This window comes from Miniopterus schreibersii, assembly GCF_964146895.1.
Source record: "Miniopterus schreibersii genome assembly, chromosome: 15".
Classification (NCBI taxonomy): domain Eukaryota; kingdom Metazoa; phylum Chordata; class Mammalia; order Chiroptera; family Miniopteridae; genus Miniopterus; species Miniopterus schreibersii.
In genome coordinates this window covers 23010645-23029525 of record NC_138115.1, presented here as the reverse complement: position 1 = coordinate 23029525, position 18881 = coordinate 23010645, and the positions used below count along the sequence as shown (strand labels likewise).

General features: G+C 43.0%; 1 protein-coding gene across 3 annotated transcripts in view; it reads right to left on the bottom strand.

The window, feature by feature from the left end:
- The window catches only part of MKRN2 (makorin ring finger protein 2), a 40837-nt gene that overhangs the window by 14231 nt on the left and 7725 nt on the right, over positions 1 to 18881 (bottom strand). For all 3 annotated transcript variants that reach the window (XR_014000399.1, XR_014000400.1, XM_081160055.1), the window contains exons 2-6: positions 7505 to 7633; positions 6214 to 6395; positions 4442 to 4743; positions 2737 to 2951; positions 930 to 1040 (exon numbers count right to left, since the gene is read on the bottom strand). Coding sequence is in view for 1 of the 3 variants with exons in the window: in XM_081160055.1 (XP_081016181.1) it covers positions 930 to 1040; positions 2737 to 2951; positions 4442 to 4743; positions 6214 to 6395; positions 7505 to 7633 (939 nt within the window). In the remaining 2 variants the exon portion in view is untranslated. The remainder of the gene's footprint in view (positions 1 to 929; positions 1041 to 2736; positions 2952 to 4441; positions 4744 to 6213; positions 6396 to 7504; positions 7634 to 18881) is intronic.

The window sequence follows — 18881 nt, the reverse complement described above, 5'->3', positions numbered from 1 at the left end:
GATTATTATAATAGCCTAACTAGTCTTCCTATTTCCACCTGTGCCTCCTTTTTCAATATATTCTCAATGGATCCACCAGATTGATCCTTTCAGAATATCAATCAGTTCATATCACTCTTCTGATTAAAACTCCTATCTCATTCAGAATGAAAAGCCTAGTCCACCCAATGACCTACAAAGCCCTACACAATCTGCCCCTCCTCCTGCCCCAGTACCCCTGACCCCTGCCTTGTTTCCAGTATTCTCTCCAATTTGCTCCTCTCACCCAGCCATTCCTTGCTGTTCTTCAAACAAGGTGCACATGCTTCAGCCTCAGAATCTTTGCAAGTGACTATCTCCTCCATCTAGAATAATGTTCTCACTCACATCATGGCTTGTTGCCTCATCTTCTCTAAGTCTTTGCTCAAATGTCACCACACTGAGACACTCTTGGGTCTCCCACACTAAAAATGCAACCCCCTCATTTCCTGTCCCCCATTTCTGGGCATATTTCCCTCCCGAGCCCTTGCTCACCATTTAACATATTTTTTCCTTATGTCTTTTTTGCTTATTATTCTTATTTTCCTCCACTAAAATATCAGCTGTGTGATTTGTTTCATGCTGTATCCCAAGCAACTAGAAAAGGCCTATCATATAGATCTTTAATTGGTATCTGTTGAAAGAATGAACAGATAACAAGTCAACCTCAGCACCAGAAACAGGATTTCTAGGAGCTAGTGCTCAGCTTAGAAACAAACAAGTCCACTGCACCATGGCTCCGCTCATCTCTGCATCTTCAAAGTCCAACATGATGCCTAAGAAAAGAGCTGAGTGGCCTCAGCCCCCAAGACCACATTCCCAGTGGGAAGGGGAGGCTCTGCAGTTGACGCAAAGACCAAAACAAGAGCCAAGGCAGGTATCAGGATCATGCCCAAACTCAAAGCACTTACCCCATTCCCTGTTTGAAAGCTTCAATCAACTCGTTCTTTTTATTCTGATCTTCTACCCAATACACACTTGGAATTACAAACTCTGATATCACACGGCATTCTGGACAAGACCTGAAATAAGAATCAGATTAGTATGGAACAGATTAAGTTACAAATCCTGTGCACAATATACCACTAAACCCCTTGCTCAAATGCATGACCATTCCAGATGTTTCCCAACCAATATATTTACTATTAAAAACATGTTTTACACAACAATAAAAAGACCACTCAATTTTAAAGTGGGCAAAGGATTTGAGTAGGCATTTCTCCAAAATGGCCACAAAGCATAGAAAAAGAGGCACAATAATCACTGGTTATCAGAAATGTAAATCTAAGCTACAATACAATATCATTTCACACCTACTATAGAATGGCTAAAATCAGAAATAAAAACAATAACAAGTGTTAATGTGCATGTGGGAAAACTGGAATCTTCATGCACTGCTGGTGGGAATGTAAAATGATTCAGACACTTTGGAAAACAGTCCGGCAGTTTCTGAAAATATTAGATGTAGAGCTACCATATGATCCAACAACTCTACTCCTAGGTATCTACCCAAGAGAAATGAAAACATGACAAAAAAACTTGTACATGAATATTTACAGCAGCACCACTCACAATAACCAGAAGGTGGAAGCAGCCCAATGCCCATCACCTGATGAATAAACAAAATGTGGACATCCATACAATGCGGTATTTGGCCATAAAAAACAATGCAGCACTGGTACATGCCATAACACGGCTGAACTCCAAAACCACCATGCTAAGTATAAAATTTAGCCAGACATAAAAAGGCGAAATACTGGAAGATTCCACTTATTTGAAATGTCTAAGACAAATCCATAGGATAGAAGGTAAACTAGTGGTTGCCGGGGGCTGGAAGTAAGGAGAGATGAGCAATGACTGCAAATAGAGGTTTCTTTTTGAGATAATAAAAATACTCTAAAATCAGATTGTAGTAATGGTTGTACAAACTGTGGATACACTAAAAACCACTAAGTTGTACACTTTTATCTCAATAAAGCTGTTATTTTACCTCACAAATGTGTAACTTTAGGCAAGTTATTTGATCTCATCATACCTCAGCTTCCTTCTCTGTAAAATGCAGATCGTAGGGTCTCTGAGAGAAGTGTAAGTTAATGTGTGTGAAGGGTTTCTAAAACAGTTCACAGCATGCAGTGACTTCTCAATATGAGTTAGCTCTTCCCCCTACCCTGTCCTACTGTAGAATGTAAGAATCCTGTGTTGTTATATGTCGATTATATCTCAGTACAGCCTGAGGGGGGGAGAACTGTGTTGGCTCCATGGAGCACATCCCGTTTGCCAGACATGTGAAATGTTTTATGTGCATTAGTCCATTTAATCATCAAATTACCCTATTTTACAGATAGAAAATAAAGCTTAAAAAGGGGAATAAGCAATCAGCCTAAGGGCAGCCACCTGTAACTGTTAGTACTGGAGTCAAACAGGCCATTGCCATTAACCTCACACAAATGATCCCTGCTGAGTGTCCCTCCAATACCCTGAAGCTTGGCAGGAATTGTTACCATATGTCAAAGGAAAAGGTACTTGGGCTCAGGAAGGGTAGTGATGTGCCCAAGTTCACACACCAAGGGGCCAGCACTCACAACTTAACTTATCCTCTGCACTGAAACACCTCTGGAAGACAAGGGAGGGATTAAGAGCAGATGAAAGGTTCCAAATCAAACTCCACCCCCCCCCCCACCCCCCGCTTCTACAGCTAAGACTCCTTGCTGTACTTACTTAATGATTGGGTTCTCAAATTGCTTAGCACACCTCCACTGTCGGATGCAGGACAAGCAGTATGTGTGATTGCAGTTGGAGAGAATCCCAAATCTCCTCTCAGAAGCAGACGCCTTCTCGAGGATCACTTCCATGCAGATACTGCACACTTTGTCCTGACTTGCTTGGAAGGCGAAGGCCTTTTCCATCTCATGTTCAAATGTTGACATGCAGATCTGAAGTACCGAGAGGGAGGAGGAAAACCTTAGGTTCTGGGCTGCTGGGTAGTGCCGAGAGCTGGCAGCAGCTGCCAGCCACACTGCCACAACCAAGATCAGGAAGGAACACAGACCGTGACTGCTTTAGGCAGGGCCCAGCAATCCCTGGATTCAGGACACAAAGCTTTCTCAGACCACAAAAAGGACTTTATTAAAAGCCATTACAGGCCCAGCCCCTTGTGTTCCTAGCATGATATGGTCTCCTCCAATTTAGAGCTGAGACAGAGGAGGTCCCAAAAGGTTAGAAGACCACTGTGGGACCACAGAGTTCACAAGAACTGGGACCCTGATCTCCTGGCTCCTCTAGGTACCAGCTTTCCCCACTCTGAACCACACTGATACCAGAAATGCCGAATAATCCTTAACTTGAAACATCAGGCTGGCAGTCCAGAGTCAGAGGTAAGCAGCACCACTTCTCAAGAGAACAAATTACTTAATGAATTCACTTACTCAGTAAGCAGGTGATGTACAGTACTGTGTACCAGGGATTAGAGTCAATGAAAAGAATACAAAGACCTCGGCTCTGCCCTTGGGAACTCACAGTGGACACAGATGTGAGATAAGTCAGCATGCAGAGCGCAAAGACCCCAGCACACCTGAGTGAAGAAGGAAGCTCTAATTCTGTGCTCACCTGAATACTCCCCTAGGAAAACAATGGAGGGTGGCAGACTCCACCTCCACATACCAGGAGCTTCTCCTCATGGGTTCTACACTGCAGCCTTGGGCTCCTCCCCTGCTCTCTTACCCATCTTCAGAGCCCTGAACCAAGCATAGGGCCCACTCTGAGGCAGTGCCTCCTAAACACTGGGACCTAATGACCGGAAAGGCCCTTTCCAACACTTGGCTCCTCAGATTCTATGATTTGGGGTCCTCAAATTCTCCAGAACTCAGCCTGGCTAGATTGCAGCCACAATGATATGGAAACCTAGAAAGAAGGGTGTGTATGTTATGTGTGTGACAGACACACATACACACTAGGCTCCTGAGCTAGATTTATTCTCTGAACTTTGCATAGCTTTATGTTTCTGATGTCTCTCCTTTTTCTTTTATTCTAAATAATCAAGAATTGTCAGCCCAGCTGGGCGTGGCTCAGTGGTTGAGCATCGAGCTAGGATCCAGGTCAGGGCACATGCCCGGGCTGCAGGCTCCATTCCCACTGGGAGGGTGTGCAGGAGGCTCTCCATCAAGATTCTCTCATCATTGATGTTTCTCTCTCTCTCTCTCCTTTCTTCTCTCTCTGAAATCAATAAAGATATTACTTAAAAACACACACAAAAACATTGCACACAAAAAAAGAACTGTCAAATGACAATAGGAAAAAAGGGTATAAATATTCCAGGTACATAATATAGGTATTATTGGCAGACACATACTTGCAGAAATACCAACAATTTTGTCACTTAGTGCATTTCAAATTTCTTAAAACAAGTTTATACAAAGGCTTGTACCTTCTCGTGAGCTTTCCTTTGTTCTGGGTCGAAGGGGTGCAGGACTTGTAACCTACAGATTTCACACATCTCCCCATGCAGGTAGACACAAGCATCCCCAAATCGGCACTCCCCGGCGGCTGCATAGGGGCACAGCTGCTGCTCGCTGCTGTAGGAGCTGCTGGCTTCTAAGTAATCAAGACCACTCCTTATTGCATCTAGGTAGGAATTCGGCTTCATCTCTGGGCTACTCTGGGCGTCATTGCCTCCAGGATTACTCACCACACTTGGGCAAGCCTTTTCTTCAGCCATGCCAGAGAGATCTTAATACAAAACACACAGCACACACATAAATGAAAACTGGCCCAACCACTCTGGTAAACTGCTAGTCAAAACCTAACAGATTAAGCAACTCTGACCTCAGGAATTTCACTCTTGGGAACATATAGGAAGAAACGGGCCAAGAGGGAAAAATAAAAGGAACGGCAAAAATGTTCATAGTGACATTAACTTAAAAATATAATTAGCAACATAGGGAAATAGCAACAACAGACCATGATATACTTATACAAAAGAACACTAAAGTTGCTATTTAAAAATAGCAAGTATGAAAATGTCAACATTTGGACCTGTTAATACTAAAATATGTATATCAGTATGTGTGTGTGTGTATATATATATATCTATCCATATATATATATTCATACATATATACAGTCAAAAGGAATTTAGAATGTGGTCAATAGAATACAGTGGTTTCCTTTATACCAGTAAAGTTACCTATCATTTTAAAGTGAACTAGAGCCCGGCCGGGTATGGCTCAGTGGCTGAGCGTCGACCCAGGATCCAGGCAATCGGGGGTCAATTCCCGGTCGGGGCACCTGCCTGGGTTGCAGGCTCAATCCCCAGTCAGGGGTGTGCAGCAGGCAGCCGATCAATGACTCATCATTGATGTTTCTATCTCTCTCTCCCCCTCTCCTTTCCTCTCTCTGAAATCAATAAAGATATATTTTTAAAAATTAAAAAAAAAAAAAAGTGAACTAGAATTAATGAAAATCTGGAGTGAGTCTTGGGGTCCTGAGGTCAGTGTTAAATTGTCCTATGGCCTCCCCTTCTCACACCTAGAACCCTTCCCTTCCGATCACACACACTTCTGCCTTTTAGAGGGGCCTTATTTAACTGGATCAATTACTCGTTGCTTAGGGTGGTATCTGCCTATCTTATTTCCCACAGTTCCGAGAACTAGAAATCCGTTCACCTTCTAAGGACCAGCCAACAAAAACAACTTTTATGATTTGTAGCCTTCTTCCTCCCCAAATCCTTTTCCAGGGTACAGACCACTCCCCAAACCCCAACATGCTATTCTTATTACCAAAGGTACAACCTAAAATGGCAAACACTGGCTCAGCATAAGAACTTAGACTATGAACTGACCTAGAAGTAAAACAGTGATATATGCTCTTTATCAAAATATGTAGCTTTGAAATGAACAGTCTGGTGCTTCTCAGAACTGAGCAACCACCCTATGCAGATGGCAGTTACACACTGAAAAAAAGCCACTAAAAAACTTGGGGCTCAGTCCAGACTTGGGCACAAGACCAAATGCACCATCCAAATACTCCGCAGGAAAATGAAGCCCATTTTCAGGACAGATCTGGTGTCTCTACATTCAGATAGGTTGGTGGGGTATTAGGTTATCAACCCTCTTGTCAAGAGAAGACCAGAAAGGAACATGAAAAACGAGACAAGACTGCTTTTCAAAAAGAGGAAACAAAAGGATTCTGCTCACTCACTTCGGTCTCTAAGTACCAATGTTCTTTTCTCATGTTTCCCAGGCTCGTGTAAGTTAGTTTTCACAATGGGTGCAGTGAGGTCAGAAGGAGGGTGAGGACTGTGGAAGCCCGGGGAAGGCACACTGTGGGGCACGGAGCCCACAGCACCACCAGCTGCAGCAGAGGGCCTTGTGTGATCATATCTAAACAAAACACACAACAGATGTATTATGGACACACTACAAGCACATGTCTCCCACATTACCCAGACATGGAAAGTCCTTCCTTGAGCTCCATTTGCGGAGGTAGAGAGTGAAACAATCTTTCCCCATATTTTAATTGATAAAAGGCTCATCAATAAGTAAGAACTGCCTGGCAATTCAGACTGAGTGGTACACTGCTGTCTACCTCCTATACTTAAGTGTCCTTGTAGGACTTGTGTGGCACAGACATACTGCCCCAGACCACACAAAGAAACCCTGAAAATTCCAGACAGATGTTGAAATGAAATCTGACATCCAATCCAGTGTTCTTTCAGGCAGGGGCCCCCACAATGTTAATAATGGCCAATGTAACAGCTGGAGACCAGCCTTTCCTGGGCTCTCTCTCTGGGGCACTCACTGGCAGGAGTAGGGCAAGGTGGGCCAACTTCCATTATCCCCTAGGCAGCCAGAGGAAAGACTGAAGGGAGCTTTGCAGCCCAGGAAAGAGCACAGCAGCTATTCATTATAAAAGGACAGAAACAGGTTTTTGGAATATTTCCTTGTTTAGAAGTTACAAAATTGCCTACAGATGTCAGTGATAAAAAGGAAGACTCTACGCACATGAATGTTCACTGTAGGGGTACTCATAGCAAAAAACTGGAAGCCACTTAAATTTTTAATGGAGGCATAGTTAATAAAATTATGGTTACTCACTTCGGTCTTGAAGTACCAGTGTTCTTTTCTCACGTTTCCCAGGCTCATTTTAGTTGTAATGTTAACAATATGTAACATTATATAAAGAGCAGCATAGGAAAAAACTTAATACATGTTAAATGTGGGGAAAAAGCAAGATATAAAATCTTATATATACTATGAGTGCAAATTTATAACTAGAGACTCATAAGAATAAGGCCTGAAAAGTGATTCTGAAAAATTAGTTTTTGGGTACCAAAACTGAGGTTTCAAAATCATTTGCTATACTTCTTGTATTGTCAGATTACTTTTAAATTTAAATTTTCCCCTCAACACCCATGTTCCACATGAAGGATCCGAATCCCCTATAGTATTCAACTCAGTGTAACAGTTCGGAGCAGTGGCAGAGTTCTTGCCTGCAACGAGTTCCATAGGCGCAGTAGCCCTTCTGATAATACTTGCAGATGGTGGATGGCTTGCTGTTTGCCAAGTCATGTGAGAACAGGCATTGGTTTCCTTCCCGACACACGCCATGCATAAAATACCTGAAGAGACAAGCAGAGGCATCAAACTTTTAGAAGCACACTTTGCTGTATAAAATCGCTGTACTTTGTAATCTAGTATACAAATATTATGCATAAATTATGTATCAAGGCTCTATTTAGCACTAGAGATATATTTCATTGATTCTAAGACACACTGATTTTTAGATGCACCACAACTGATTCAATGACAGCTTTTCTGAAAGAAAAATGACCCCATAAATTTCTATTTTAAGATATAGCCTCTTGATTTGAGGGAGCTTACAGGGTATGGTTATAATGGAATCAAAGAGATCTGGGCCCAGCCAGGCGTGGCTCAGCGGTTGAGCATCAACCTAGGATCCAGGCGATCGGGGTTCGATTCCTGGTCAGGGCACATGCCCGGGTTGTGGGCTCGATCCCCAGTCTGGGGTGTGCAGGAGGCAGCCGATCGATGACTCTCTCATCATTGATGTTTCTATCTCTCTCTCTCTTTTCCTCTCTCTGAAATCAATAAAGATATATTTAAAAAAAAAAAAAAGAGATCTGGGCCCAAGATCCAGCCTGCCACCTTTGAGCAAGTCACAAAATCAGCTTCCCTGGGCCTCGCTATCTTTATCTATAAAATGAAAATCACACTACCTACTTTACTGGGTTGTGGTGAGGATCAAATAAGATAGTATAGCACCAAAAGATACACACACACACACACACACACAATCTCAGAAAGCTTGAAGACATAGCAATAGCACGGAAGGATGGAGGGAGGGAGGGAACAGATTTTTGCTTCTAGCTATGAAGGAGTATGGAACTTGCCCTTCAAAATAAAAAGCTAGAAAACAGAACAAAATACATCAAACAGCAGCTTTCGGACATGGAAAAAGGCAACATAATACTGGTCCTTGAGAGAAGAGAAACAAGGAGGTGAGCCCCATGTTCAGCTTGACTTTCTGCCTGGAGGCATATTCTGGACCTTGGTGTAGGGAGGGGAACCCCAAATAAAGAACAGCAGGACTGCTGAGCTAAAGAGTCAGAGTGTGGAGTTCAAGGAGGCTGACAGAAGCTTTTGAGGAGCCAGCAAACAGAATCACACATTCATGATAAACTGACTCCTAATAAAGGTGTCAAGGTAATTCAATGGGGGAAAAGAACAGTCTTTTTAACAAATCATGCTGGGAGGATGCTTGCTGCTTGCCCTTCATGGTCCTAGTTGCTGTGCCACAGCGTCTCTCCTGCTGTGATATGTATAGGAAGGATTCAGGGAGGCCCAGGAAACCTAGAAGTGGACTTAGTGGCCTTTGAAGATGCAGCTGTGAAATTCACTCTGGAGGGGTGGGCTTTACAGGATCCTTCATATAAGGAACTCTATAGAGATGTGATGGGAGAAAACTTCAGGAACCTGGCCTCAGTAGGAAAAAAACAGGAAGATCACGACATTAAAGATTAATACAAAAACCAGGGCAGAAAACTAAGAAATCATATGGTAGAATCTGTGACAGGAAAGAGGATAGTCAATGTAAAGAAAACTTCGGCTTCATTCCAAATTTCAACCTGAGCAAAAACACTCTTCTAGAGTAAAACCATGGGAATATAGTGGGTGTGCAAAAGTCTTTATGCATTATTCATCCCATAATATGCACATCAGATGTCAAACTGGACACAAGCCGTGAGTACCAGAGTTATGGAGAGAAGCCATATAAATGCAGCATATGTGGGAAAATCCTCAGTTATCTCCAGTGTTTTCAAAAACAAGAAAGAAATCACAAAAGAGGAAAAAACCTATACATGTAAGGAATGTGGGAAAACCATTAGTTCTTCAATTTCACCTCAAATACATGAAAGAACCCATACTGGAGAGAAACTCTATCAATGTAAACAATGTGGAAAAGTCTATGGATATGATCAAAGTTTTCAAACACATGAAAGGACTCACACATGAGAAACCCTACGAATGTAAAAAATGTAGTAAAGCCTTCAGTTTCTCAGTCTTCTCTCTTTTTAAAGATCAGTATTTTAACGTCGTAAATAATCTCTTATCCAATCCCCTACAAATCTGTGTCCTTGGGGGCATCTAACATAATGTGCAGGGCAAAGAGGTCCTTACTAATTTCCCTATTGGATTAGATTGGACTTAAACAGCTTCAAGCATATAGCCTATGCTTTCCCTTTACTTGGCATCTCCCTGAGACCTGCTATACTGATACCTACATAACAGTGCCTCCATGAATACACTTTGAACAGGGGAAGGGTTCACAGTTGATATAGCAGACTGAAACGGCTTCGGCGATGAGAGTGATAAACCACAGACAGCCCTAGAAATCACTGTTACATAGGGTTGCTAACCCAGAGCAAGACCATTTAGCTGAGGGCGTGTGGGAGGGCTGGAGAGTTGGTTTCCTTTTTCTTTAAATTCTATTTTATTGTTGATACTATTACAGATGTCCCCGAATTCCCCCGCTTACCCTCTTCCTCCCAGATCCTGCCCCCCCCTCCCCCGGCCTTCATCACACTACTGTCTGTGTCCATTGGTTATGCATATATGTATGTGAGTTCTCTGGTTAATCCTCCTCCCACCTCCCCGAGATGTCGGTTTGTTCCATGTCTCTGGATCTATTTTGTTCATCAGTTTATTATGTTCATTAGATTCCACTTATAAGTGAGATCATGTGATATTTGTGTTTTTTCTGACTGGCTTATTTCACTCAGCATAATAATCTCCAGGTCCACCCATACTGTCTCAAAGGGTAAGAAATTCTTTTTTACAGCTGCGTAGTATTCCATTGTGTAAATGTACCACAGTTTTTTTATCCACTCATCTAGTGATGGGCATTTGGACTGTTTCCAGATCTAAGCTATTGTAAATAACACTGCTACGAACACAGGGGTGCATATATTCTTTCTGATTGGTGCCTTGGGCTTCTTAGGATATATTCCTAGAAGTGGGATCACTGGGTCAAATGGTAGTTCCATTTTTAACTTTTTGAGTAAATTTTCATACTGTGTTCCATAGTGGCTGCACCAATCTGCATTCCCACCAGCAGTGTACTAGCATTTCCTTTTCTTCAGTTCTCTTTGAATACATGAAAGAACTCATGCTGCAGAAAGCCTTATGAATGTCAACAATGTGGTAAAGCCTACATATATTGTAGTGTCCTACCAACACCCCAAAGGTGAGTCACAGGCAAGAACCCTATGAATATAAGGGATGTGGTTTTAGCCTACAGAGATCACATTTCCTTAAAAAGACACAAAATAATTCATACTGGAGAGAAACCTTATGAATGTAAGGAATGTGGGAAAGGCTTCAGATATTATCAAAGGTTTCAAACACATGAATCACAGTGGAGAGAAACCATATAAATAAAAAATATAGTGAAGCATTTAGGCATCCCAGTGATCTTCAAAAACAGAAGAAATCTCACTGGTGAGAAACCCTTTGAATGTAAAAAAAATGTGGTAAAGCCTACAGAGGTCCCAGTTCCTTACAAACACATGAAATAACTCATATTGGAGAGAAACCCTATGAATGTAAGGAACATGGAAAAACTTTCATTTATCACACAATTTTTTGAAGACATGACAATGCACACTGAAGAGAGACCATTTAAAATTTCAGCATTTGGGAGTTTTCAGTTATCCCAATTTCTTTTGAACACATGAAAGGACTCATTGGATAAAACCTCTTAAATGTAAATGACTTGAACTGGCTCAGACCATTACATGTGAAGACTCCCATGGAAAAAAAAAAAAAATGGAAGTAATGTGAGAATGCCTGATAGAAATTAATCCATGGGTATACAGGATGGGGCAAAAGTAGGTTTACAGTTGTTTGTATGGAAAATAATACAGTAATTAATAAATAATAATACAAAAATAAACTCTGTGCTTCACAGACAACTATAAACCTACTTTTGCCCCATCCTGTATAATGGACCAGGGATACAAAAGGCTGCCACAAGGTTGTTAGGAAAATTCAAATACCGAACTGTTAGTTTTAAATGGCCCCTTAACACAAAACAACAAAACATTATAAAAAGATACTTAACCTAACTTGATATAAAAAAATATACTTCAGTTCACCCATGGGTCTCACAGACTTCAAAATGGAGAGAAAATATTATTAAACATTTTAAGGAAAAAACCATTATTGATCTTGTTTTATTATTTTATTTTTTTAAATAAAACACTATTAATCTTATGTACTATTGTTGAAAGACAATTCTTAGAATTATCTCACATGAATATTTGCTTCTTAAACTAATTAGTAGAAATCCACAGTCCAATGATATACTATAAACAGAGCTCAATAAACACAATATATTTACAACATTAATAAGAACTCTTTCAGGCTGTAAGTTTTCTGGCACATTACAGTGTAATAGCATGTTAACAGTGGCAATCTGTGATGGTAAGGTTTATGGTATTTTCATTTTCTTATTTTTGCTGATCTGTACTTTCTAACATTTCTACCATAAACATAAACTGATTTTGTAATAATAAATGGCTGTTTTAGATTTTAAAAATTATAAATACCATTCAATACTGGTGATATGGTTAAAAAAATACATAAAATGCTCCGTACAGTACCTATCACACAGTAGGTACCCCCCAAAGTTCAGCTCTTATTAAAGTCTAGTAAAGAATACTGACAAACTGACAGTTACAAGAGTGACCTATGCCTTACCACATGTATGCAGAGTGCTGAGGGACAATAGAGGGCAATGTCCCAGTGGAGGCCATGCCTAAGCTGAGTCTGCACAATGGAGGGGGTGCCAGTTGGCGAGAGGAGTATGTGACAGAAGAGAGGACAGCAAGAAAAAAGGCAGGGAAGGGAGATGTGGTGGGGCAAGGACAGGCCTGTTGAGAGATGAGACTGGAGTATCATTACCCTAATTGTGCTCCAAGATACCTCGGTATCAGCTGTAATATTGATGAGTGCATGCTCAAAATAAGAGATAAAGGGCCCACAGTCAAGTCAGCTTAGGAAACCACAGTCTAGTCTGTCTTAGAGATTTACAACAGACAGCAGAGGAAAAGCTATGAGTGTCCTGTTGTAAAGAAAACTGTTTACTCTTATTCAACACACCGCTTCCCAGGTGTTTTTTTTGTTTGTTTTCAGAAAAAGCCACTTGAGCTATAGGATGGAAGACAGATTGGAGAAGGCTGAAAATGTAGGTGAGAAGCTTATTATGAGGTTGCTTTGTAAAGAAGCTTTATCCATGAGCTATCTTTTAACTTATTTAAAAAACATTATGGAGGACAGGAAACAAGATGGCGGCATAGGTAACAGCTGTACCTGCCACCTCCCGCAACCACATCAAAATTACAACTAAAATACAGAACGACCATCAGAATCTCCTGAAATCTAGCTGAACAGAAGCCCTATAACCAGGGAACTAAAGAAGTATCGAGATCGGTAGGAGGGGCGGATCGGGGCTGAACTGTGGAGATGCAGCCACGGGCCCACACCCCGTGCTGCTTAAACCCGGGAGGGACATCTCGGCGGTGGAGGTTTCCTGGAGGAATGAGGGGCCCCAGCCCAGGGCTCCAGGGCCGGGAAGAGAAATCCCCACAACTTCCAGCTGTGAAAACTAGTGGGACTGTTGCTGAGGGTCGTGCAGGCTGCAGGAGCCCCAGCAGCTCCTCTTACAGGGCCCCCGCACAGACTCACTCTGACGTGCTCCCTCTGAGCCCAGCGCCGAGCAGCAGCTTGAAAGGACCTGGGATATTTGGGAGGAGCTAATCTGCCTGAAATTGGGGTGAGAGGTGGAGGGGCAGCTTCCTCCCAGGAAGAAGAGCTGGCAGAGGCCACTGCTGCTTTGGGGAGTCCTTCCCCCACAAAGCCGGCAGGCAGGTGCCGTATTTGAATCACCAGCACCTGACTCCCACCTTTGGCCTCGCCCTGGTGATTCCTAGAGGCCCGGCCCCTCCCCACCTGCAGCTCATCCAGGCCATTTCCAGGGGCTTTTCTCTGCAAGTGACCTCTCAAGCCTCATGCTTAGGACTTTCCTAAAATCTCTCAAACAAGCAGCAGCGTGCCCCATACAGCTTGATAAGCGGCCCCAGGCCTGGCACTAGCGGCAGCCTGCATTGGTTCATAGCTTGGCCTCTTCTGGACAACGCCAAGCCCAGCACAAGTAGCAGCCAACTATGGTTTGCTGTGTAACTCATGCTGGGTGGCCCTGGGAAATGCACTAGCACAGGTTGACTTTGCACCTCCCGGGAGGCCCCAGAGACAGTGCACCTGGTGCCCAGACTCGACCATGCTGGATTACAACCCTACCACAGCCACAAGTGACACTCAAGGGGCGCACTTGGTGAACACCAAACTCTACTGAAGTAAATCATGCTCCATAGGGGTGTCTCCAGCACAGCAGCTCTTTGGCTGTAGTTGCAGCTGGTCGTCACAGCCGATTGGCCAGGGGTCAATTCCTCCCAGGGACGCCAACAGCAGCCAAGGCTCAACTATAACAGGACAGTGCACACAGCCCACACAGGGGAGCACCTAGAAGGCCCGGCTCAGGTGACTGGGGAGGCTGAGCCACTGGACCCTACAGGACACCTACTACACAAAGCCACTCTACAAATTCCAGGAGATATAGCAGCTCTACCCAATACCTAGAAACAAACACCTGGAAGCAGCCAAAATGGGGAGGCAAAGAAACATGTCACAAAGGAAAGAACAGAAGAAACCTCTAGAAAAGGAACTAAATGAAATAGAACCAAGCAAGCTACTAGATACAGAGTTCAGAATTTTGTTTATAAGGATGCTCAAGCATATTAGTAAGAGTATTACAAAAACAACTGAGAAAATCGATGACATAATAAGTACCAATTTGAAATGAAGGCTACATGAACTGAAATAAAGAATTTACAGGGTTTCAACAGTACAGTAGAGGACGCCAAGAATCAAATCAGTGATTTGGAACATGAAGAAACAAAAAACACCCAACCAGAAGAGCAAAAAGAAAAAAGAATCCAGAAATATGAAGATAGTATAAGGATCCCCTGGGACAACTTCAAGCAGCCAAACATTCATATTATTGGGGTGCCAGAAGGAAAAAGAGAGCAAGAAATTGAAAAACTATTTGAAAAAATAATTACAGAAAACTTCCCCTACCTGGATAAAGAAATAGACTTAAAAGTCCAGGAAGCACAGAGGGTCCCAAAGAGGCCCACAGCAAGACACATCATAATTAAAATGCCAAAGGTTAAAGACAAAGAAAGATTCTTAAGAGCAGCAAGAGAAAAGCAGTTAGTTACCTACAAGGGAGTACCCATACAAATATCAGCTGATTTCTCAACAGAAACTTTGCAGGCAAGAAGGGAGTGGCAAATATTCAAAGTGATGAAAAACATGGAACTATAACCAAGACTGCTCTACCCAGCAAAGCTATCATTTAGAACTGAAGGTCAGATAAAACAGCTTCACAGATAAGAAAAAGCTAAAGGAGTTCATCACCACCAGACCAGCACTACAGGATATGTTGAAGGCTCTTCTTTACGAAGAAGCTAATGAACAAAAGAATCTGAAGAACTAAATAGATCCAGAGACACTGATGCATGCAACAGACGATCATATTTCAGAGGAAAGAGGGAAGGGGGATGGAGGATGGGAAGAGATTAACCAAAGAAGTTATATGCATATATGCATAACCCATGGAAATAGACAATAACAGGGTGAAGGCCTGGGAGGCGGTGTGGGAGCGAGGGAGCGGGAGTGAGGTGGAGGGAGTCAATTGGGGGATCAAATGGGACACCTGTAATACTCTCAATAATAAAGATAAATTAAAAAAAAAAAAAACATTATGGAAAACTGCAAACATATACAAAAGTAAACAGAATGGTAGAATGAACTCTCAAGATGTACCAGCACCATCTTTCACATTATCAACTCACAATCATTCTTGTTTGACCCCTTCCTCCTGCTCTGACCCTATATGATCTTGACAATTTATCTTTTTTTAAAAAGAGGGATAACTCACATATCCCTTGAATAAAGATTTTGGGGCAAGGTGTTCCCTCACCCCTGCCACCAAACAAGTGTATTATGAGAAATATATAAAACGAGAAAAAAACCCAAAAGATCTGATGAACAATACTATCAACACTCCAGCACTTTCACTTCTTTATCTCATTTAATCCAAACAATACCGAGGAGTATTATTATGCCCATGATGTAGAGAGAAAAGGTGAGGTTGAGAGAGATGTGATTTATAGAAGATCTAATTGCCAGGTAGGGGACCCCAACTCTGGTCTTCCCAGATAGCCCTGAATCATTTCCCACCAAAACTGACTTCCCTGTCACTCGGACCTTGTTCATGTGTCCCCTGTGTAAAACACTGTACCCCATCTTTCACTGCACTAAATTGTAATAATCCACCTCCCTTCATGGTCTAGTGTGAGTGAAGCCCAGGATTCTTTTCTTCCTCCAACCCCACTGATTCACTGGTGGCAGCCACTGGTATGAAACTTTCCAGTATGAGGCCCCTAAACCAAGCAAGCTAGTGCTCTTAACACAAAGTCGGGAACATCTGATCACTAATGAAGAATGCCTGGGAATAACTTCAGGAAGGCTCAATCAGAAAATTATTAAATGCCACTGAATGCAGAAAGTGTAAATCTAACCATTATATGGTTCTGCCAGGAACTGGATAAAGGACTGACAACAGAAGGCAGGGAATGGTCTCTAAGGTAGGCCAGGAAGACCTAAGAGGCCCAGACTGCCCTTTCCAGAGAAAGGGTGCTAGAGGATACAAGTAACAATTTATGCTGCACATCAGCCCCCTACAATGGGTGTGGGAGGCTGCCTCAACTGGAGGCCATAAGGCTTAAAGACTTTCTATCCTTCCCTGCTCTCCAAGCATACTTCTTTCTTCACCTTTTCATCTCCCCAAAAGCAGAGAAACCGTTGACTAGAACCTGACAGTTTCTTTTCTCCCAGGAAGATGAAAATGATAGTTTTTATGGCAGTCTTTCCTGCATTTGGCTAACATGTACCATCTTTAAGGACACCAACAGAATCAAATTTCTGAGCCTACAAAGGTAAGAACTGGACCCTGAGACTTAAGTGACTATATGGGGGTGATACCCTATAGAGTCTTTTCTAGGTGTTCAGCTAGGCTTTTCCCAGGCAACACCCTGGCTTCCTCTAGATCAGAGACTGTACAGTAACTTGCTATAAGTCTGTTGTAGGTAAAGAAAGGAAGAGAAGGGAAGGGGGGAGGAAAGGAGGAAGGAAATAGCACAGAGTCTGAAAAACTAAGGTATTCTTTGTTAGAAACCTAAGAGGAGTCTGGTCAAGATAGTAGGCAAAAGCATGACTGCCTCCTCCCATGACCACATCAAAATTACAAGTAAATTATGGAATAACCATCATTGAGAACCACCTGAAGAGTTAGCTGAACAGAAGTCCTGTAACTAAGGATAGACAAAAGAAGCTACAACGACACAGGCAGGAGGGGTGGAGATGCAGAATAGGTAGATCTCACACCCATGGTGTGGCAATTAAGTACTGGGAGGGATATCTTGGTTGTGAGAGCCCCACACCGAGCTCCCAGGCGGAACATGAGTGCTGGGAAGGTGTCCCCATAACATCTAGCTGTGAAAACCAGCAGGGATTGTGTCTAAGTGAGACAGAGATCTAAGAGCGCTGGAGATCTAAGAGCTCACTCTAAGCCCCCCCCCCCCCCCGCACAGGGGCAGCAGCTCAAAAAGCAGCAGGGACATACGAGGAGGAACTAAACAGACCAGCTTCAGGATGAGGGCAGGACGACTAGGGGTCAGGATAGCTCTCCCCCCATGGAAGTGCTGGCAGGGGTCATAGTCCCTTTGTTGAACTCTCCTCCCACCCAGTCAGGTGCCAAATCTGAGGTCTCCATTAACCTGGCCAACATTGTTTGTCCTACCCTGGTGATTCTGGGACTCTGACCCACCCAACTCGTGCACCCAGCCCACCACTTCCAGCATCTTTTCCACAAAAGTAGCCTGCCTCAACTTGTACTGTGGACTTACCTAAAACCTCTAGAAGGTCCACAAACCCCAGACAAGCAGCAGTTGGCTTTGGTGTGCCCTCTTGCTAAGCAGCCCCCAAGCCCAGCACAAGTGGTGACTGACTCAACTTTCATTGTAATTCCCATCAGATGACCCCAAGCATGACATAAACAGCGGCCAGTCTTGGCTTAGAACATGCTTCAATTAAGTGGCCACAAGCCTGGCATGAATGGAGGCTGACCTTGAGGCAGGATAAGAGGGAAAAGGGAAACTGAGGCAGATGGTTAGACAAATGGGGCCAAACAATTTGAGTAATTTACAGCCAGCTAGTAAATCACAAGATCTCAACCAAGGACACTTGAGACCAAATAGCTTCCACCTCTCCTCCTAAACCAGAGAATAAATAGCTTAAATCACTCTAGTCAGGGTGACAGATAACAGAGACTCAATTAGTGCCATTTGTGCCAGCCAAACCCAAGGACAGATGAAGTCAAGGGAATAAATAAAAAAATCTCAATTAGAACCAAACAAATCCAGGACAGAGGTAAAGCTTACCAGAAAATGACCGTGGTCCCTCCATGTGCTCATTTTGGCACATCTGCATATTAAAGAACCTGGAAAGCTGATGAACATTCTGCTGAGACCCTCCCCGAGGGTTCCCACCTTTAAGAAACAGACAAGAACCCTCAAAATAAAGAACCCAATGTGCTCTCCTTGGAGCATGCCTGCACCCCTCCTTTTCTTGGGCATGAACTTTTACTTTGTCCTAATATCTAAATGTCCTCAAAAGACTTGAAAACAGGGGGAAGAATGGGCAGCAGCAGCTCATCCTGGGCTAACCCCTTGAACCTGTCTCCAAAGTTCTCTTTTTTTCTAACTTTTCAGCAGCCCCACCTTGGCTCACTTCTATCACTGCGACTTTTACTTCTCAGTGAGTCCATGCAGCCAGCATGGCTCACTTCTTTCCTATAACATTTCTAGAGGGCCAAAGCAGTGCACTGTCTAGGCTCTCTCCTGTTGCTTCTTCTAGCCTAAGCCCTTCCTTTGTTTCACTGTCTCCAGATCTAATAAGCATACTCTCAAAATCATCTGGACTCACCCTGGCCAGTGTTGCTTGATGGTTAGAGCATCAGCCCACACACTGAAGCGTTACAGGTTCAATTTCTGGTCAAGGGCATGTGCCTGGGTTGCAGGTTCAATCCCTGCCCTGGTCAGGGCGTATGTGGAAGGCAACCAATCAATGTGTATCTCTCTCATATCGATGTTTCTCTCTCTATCA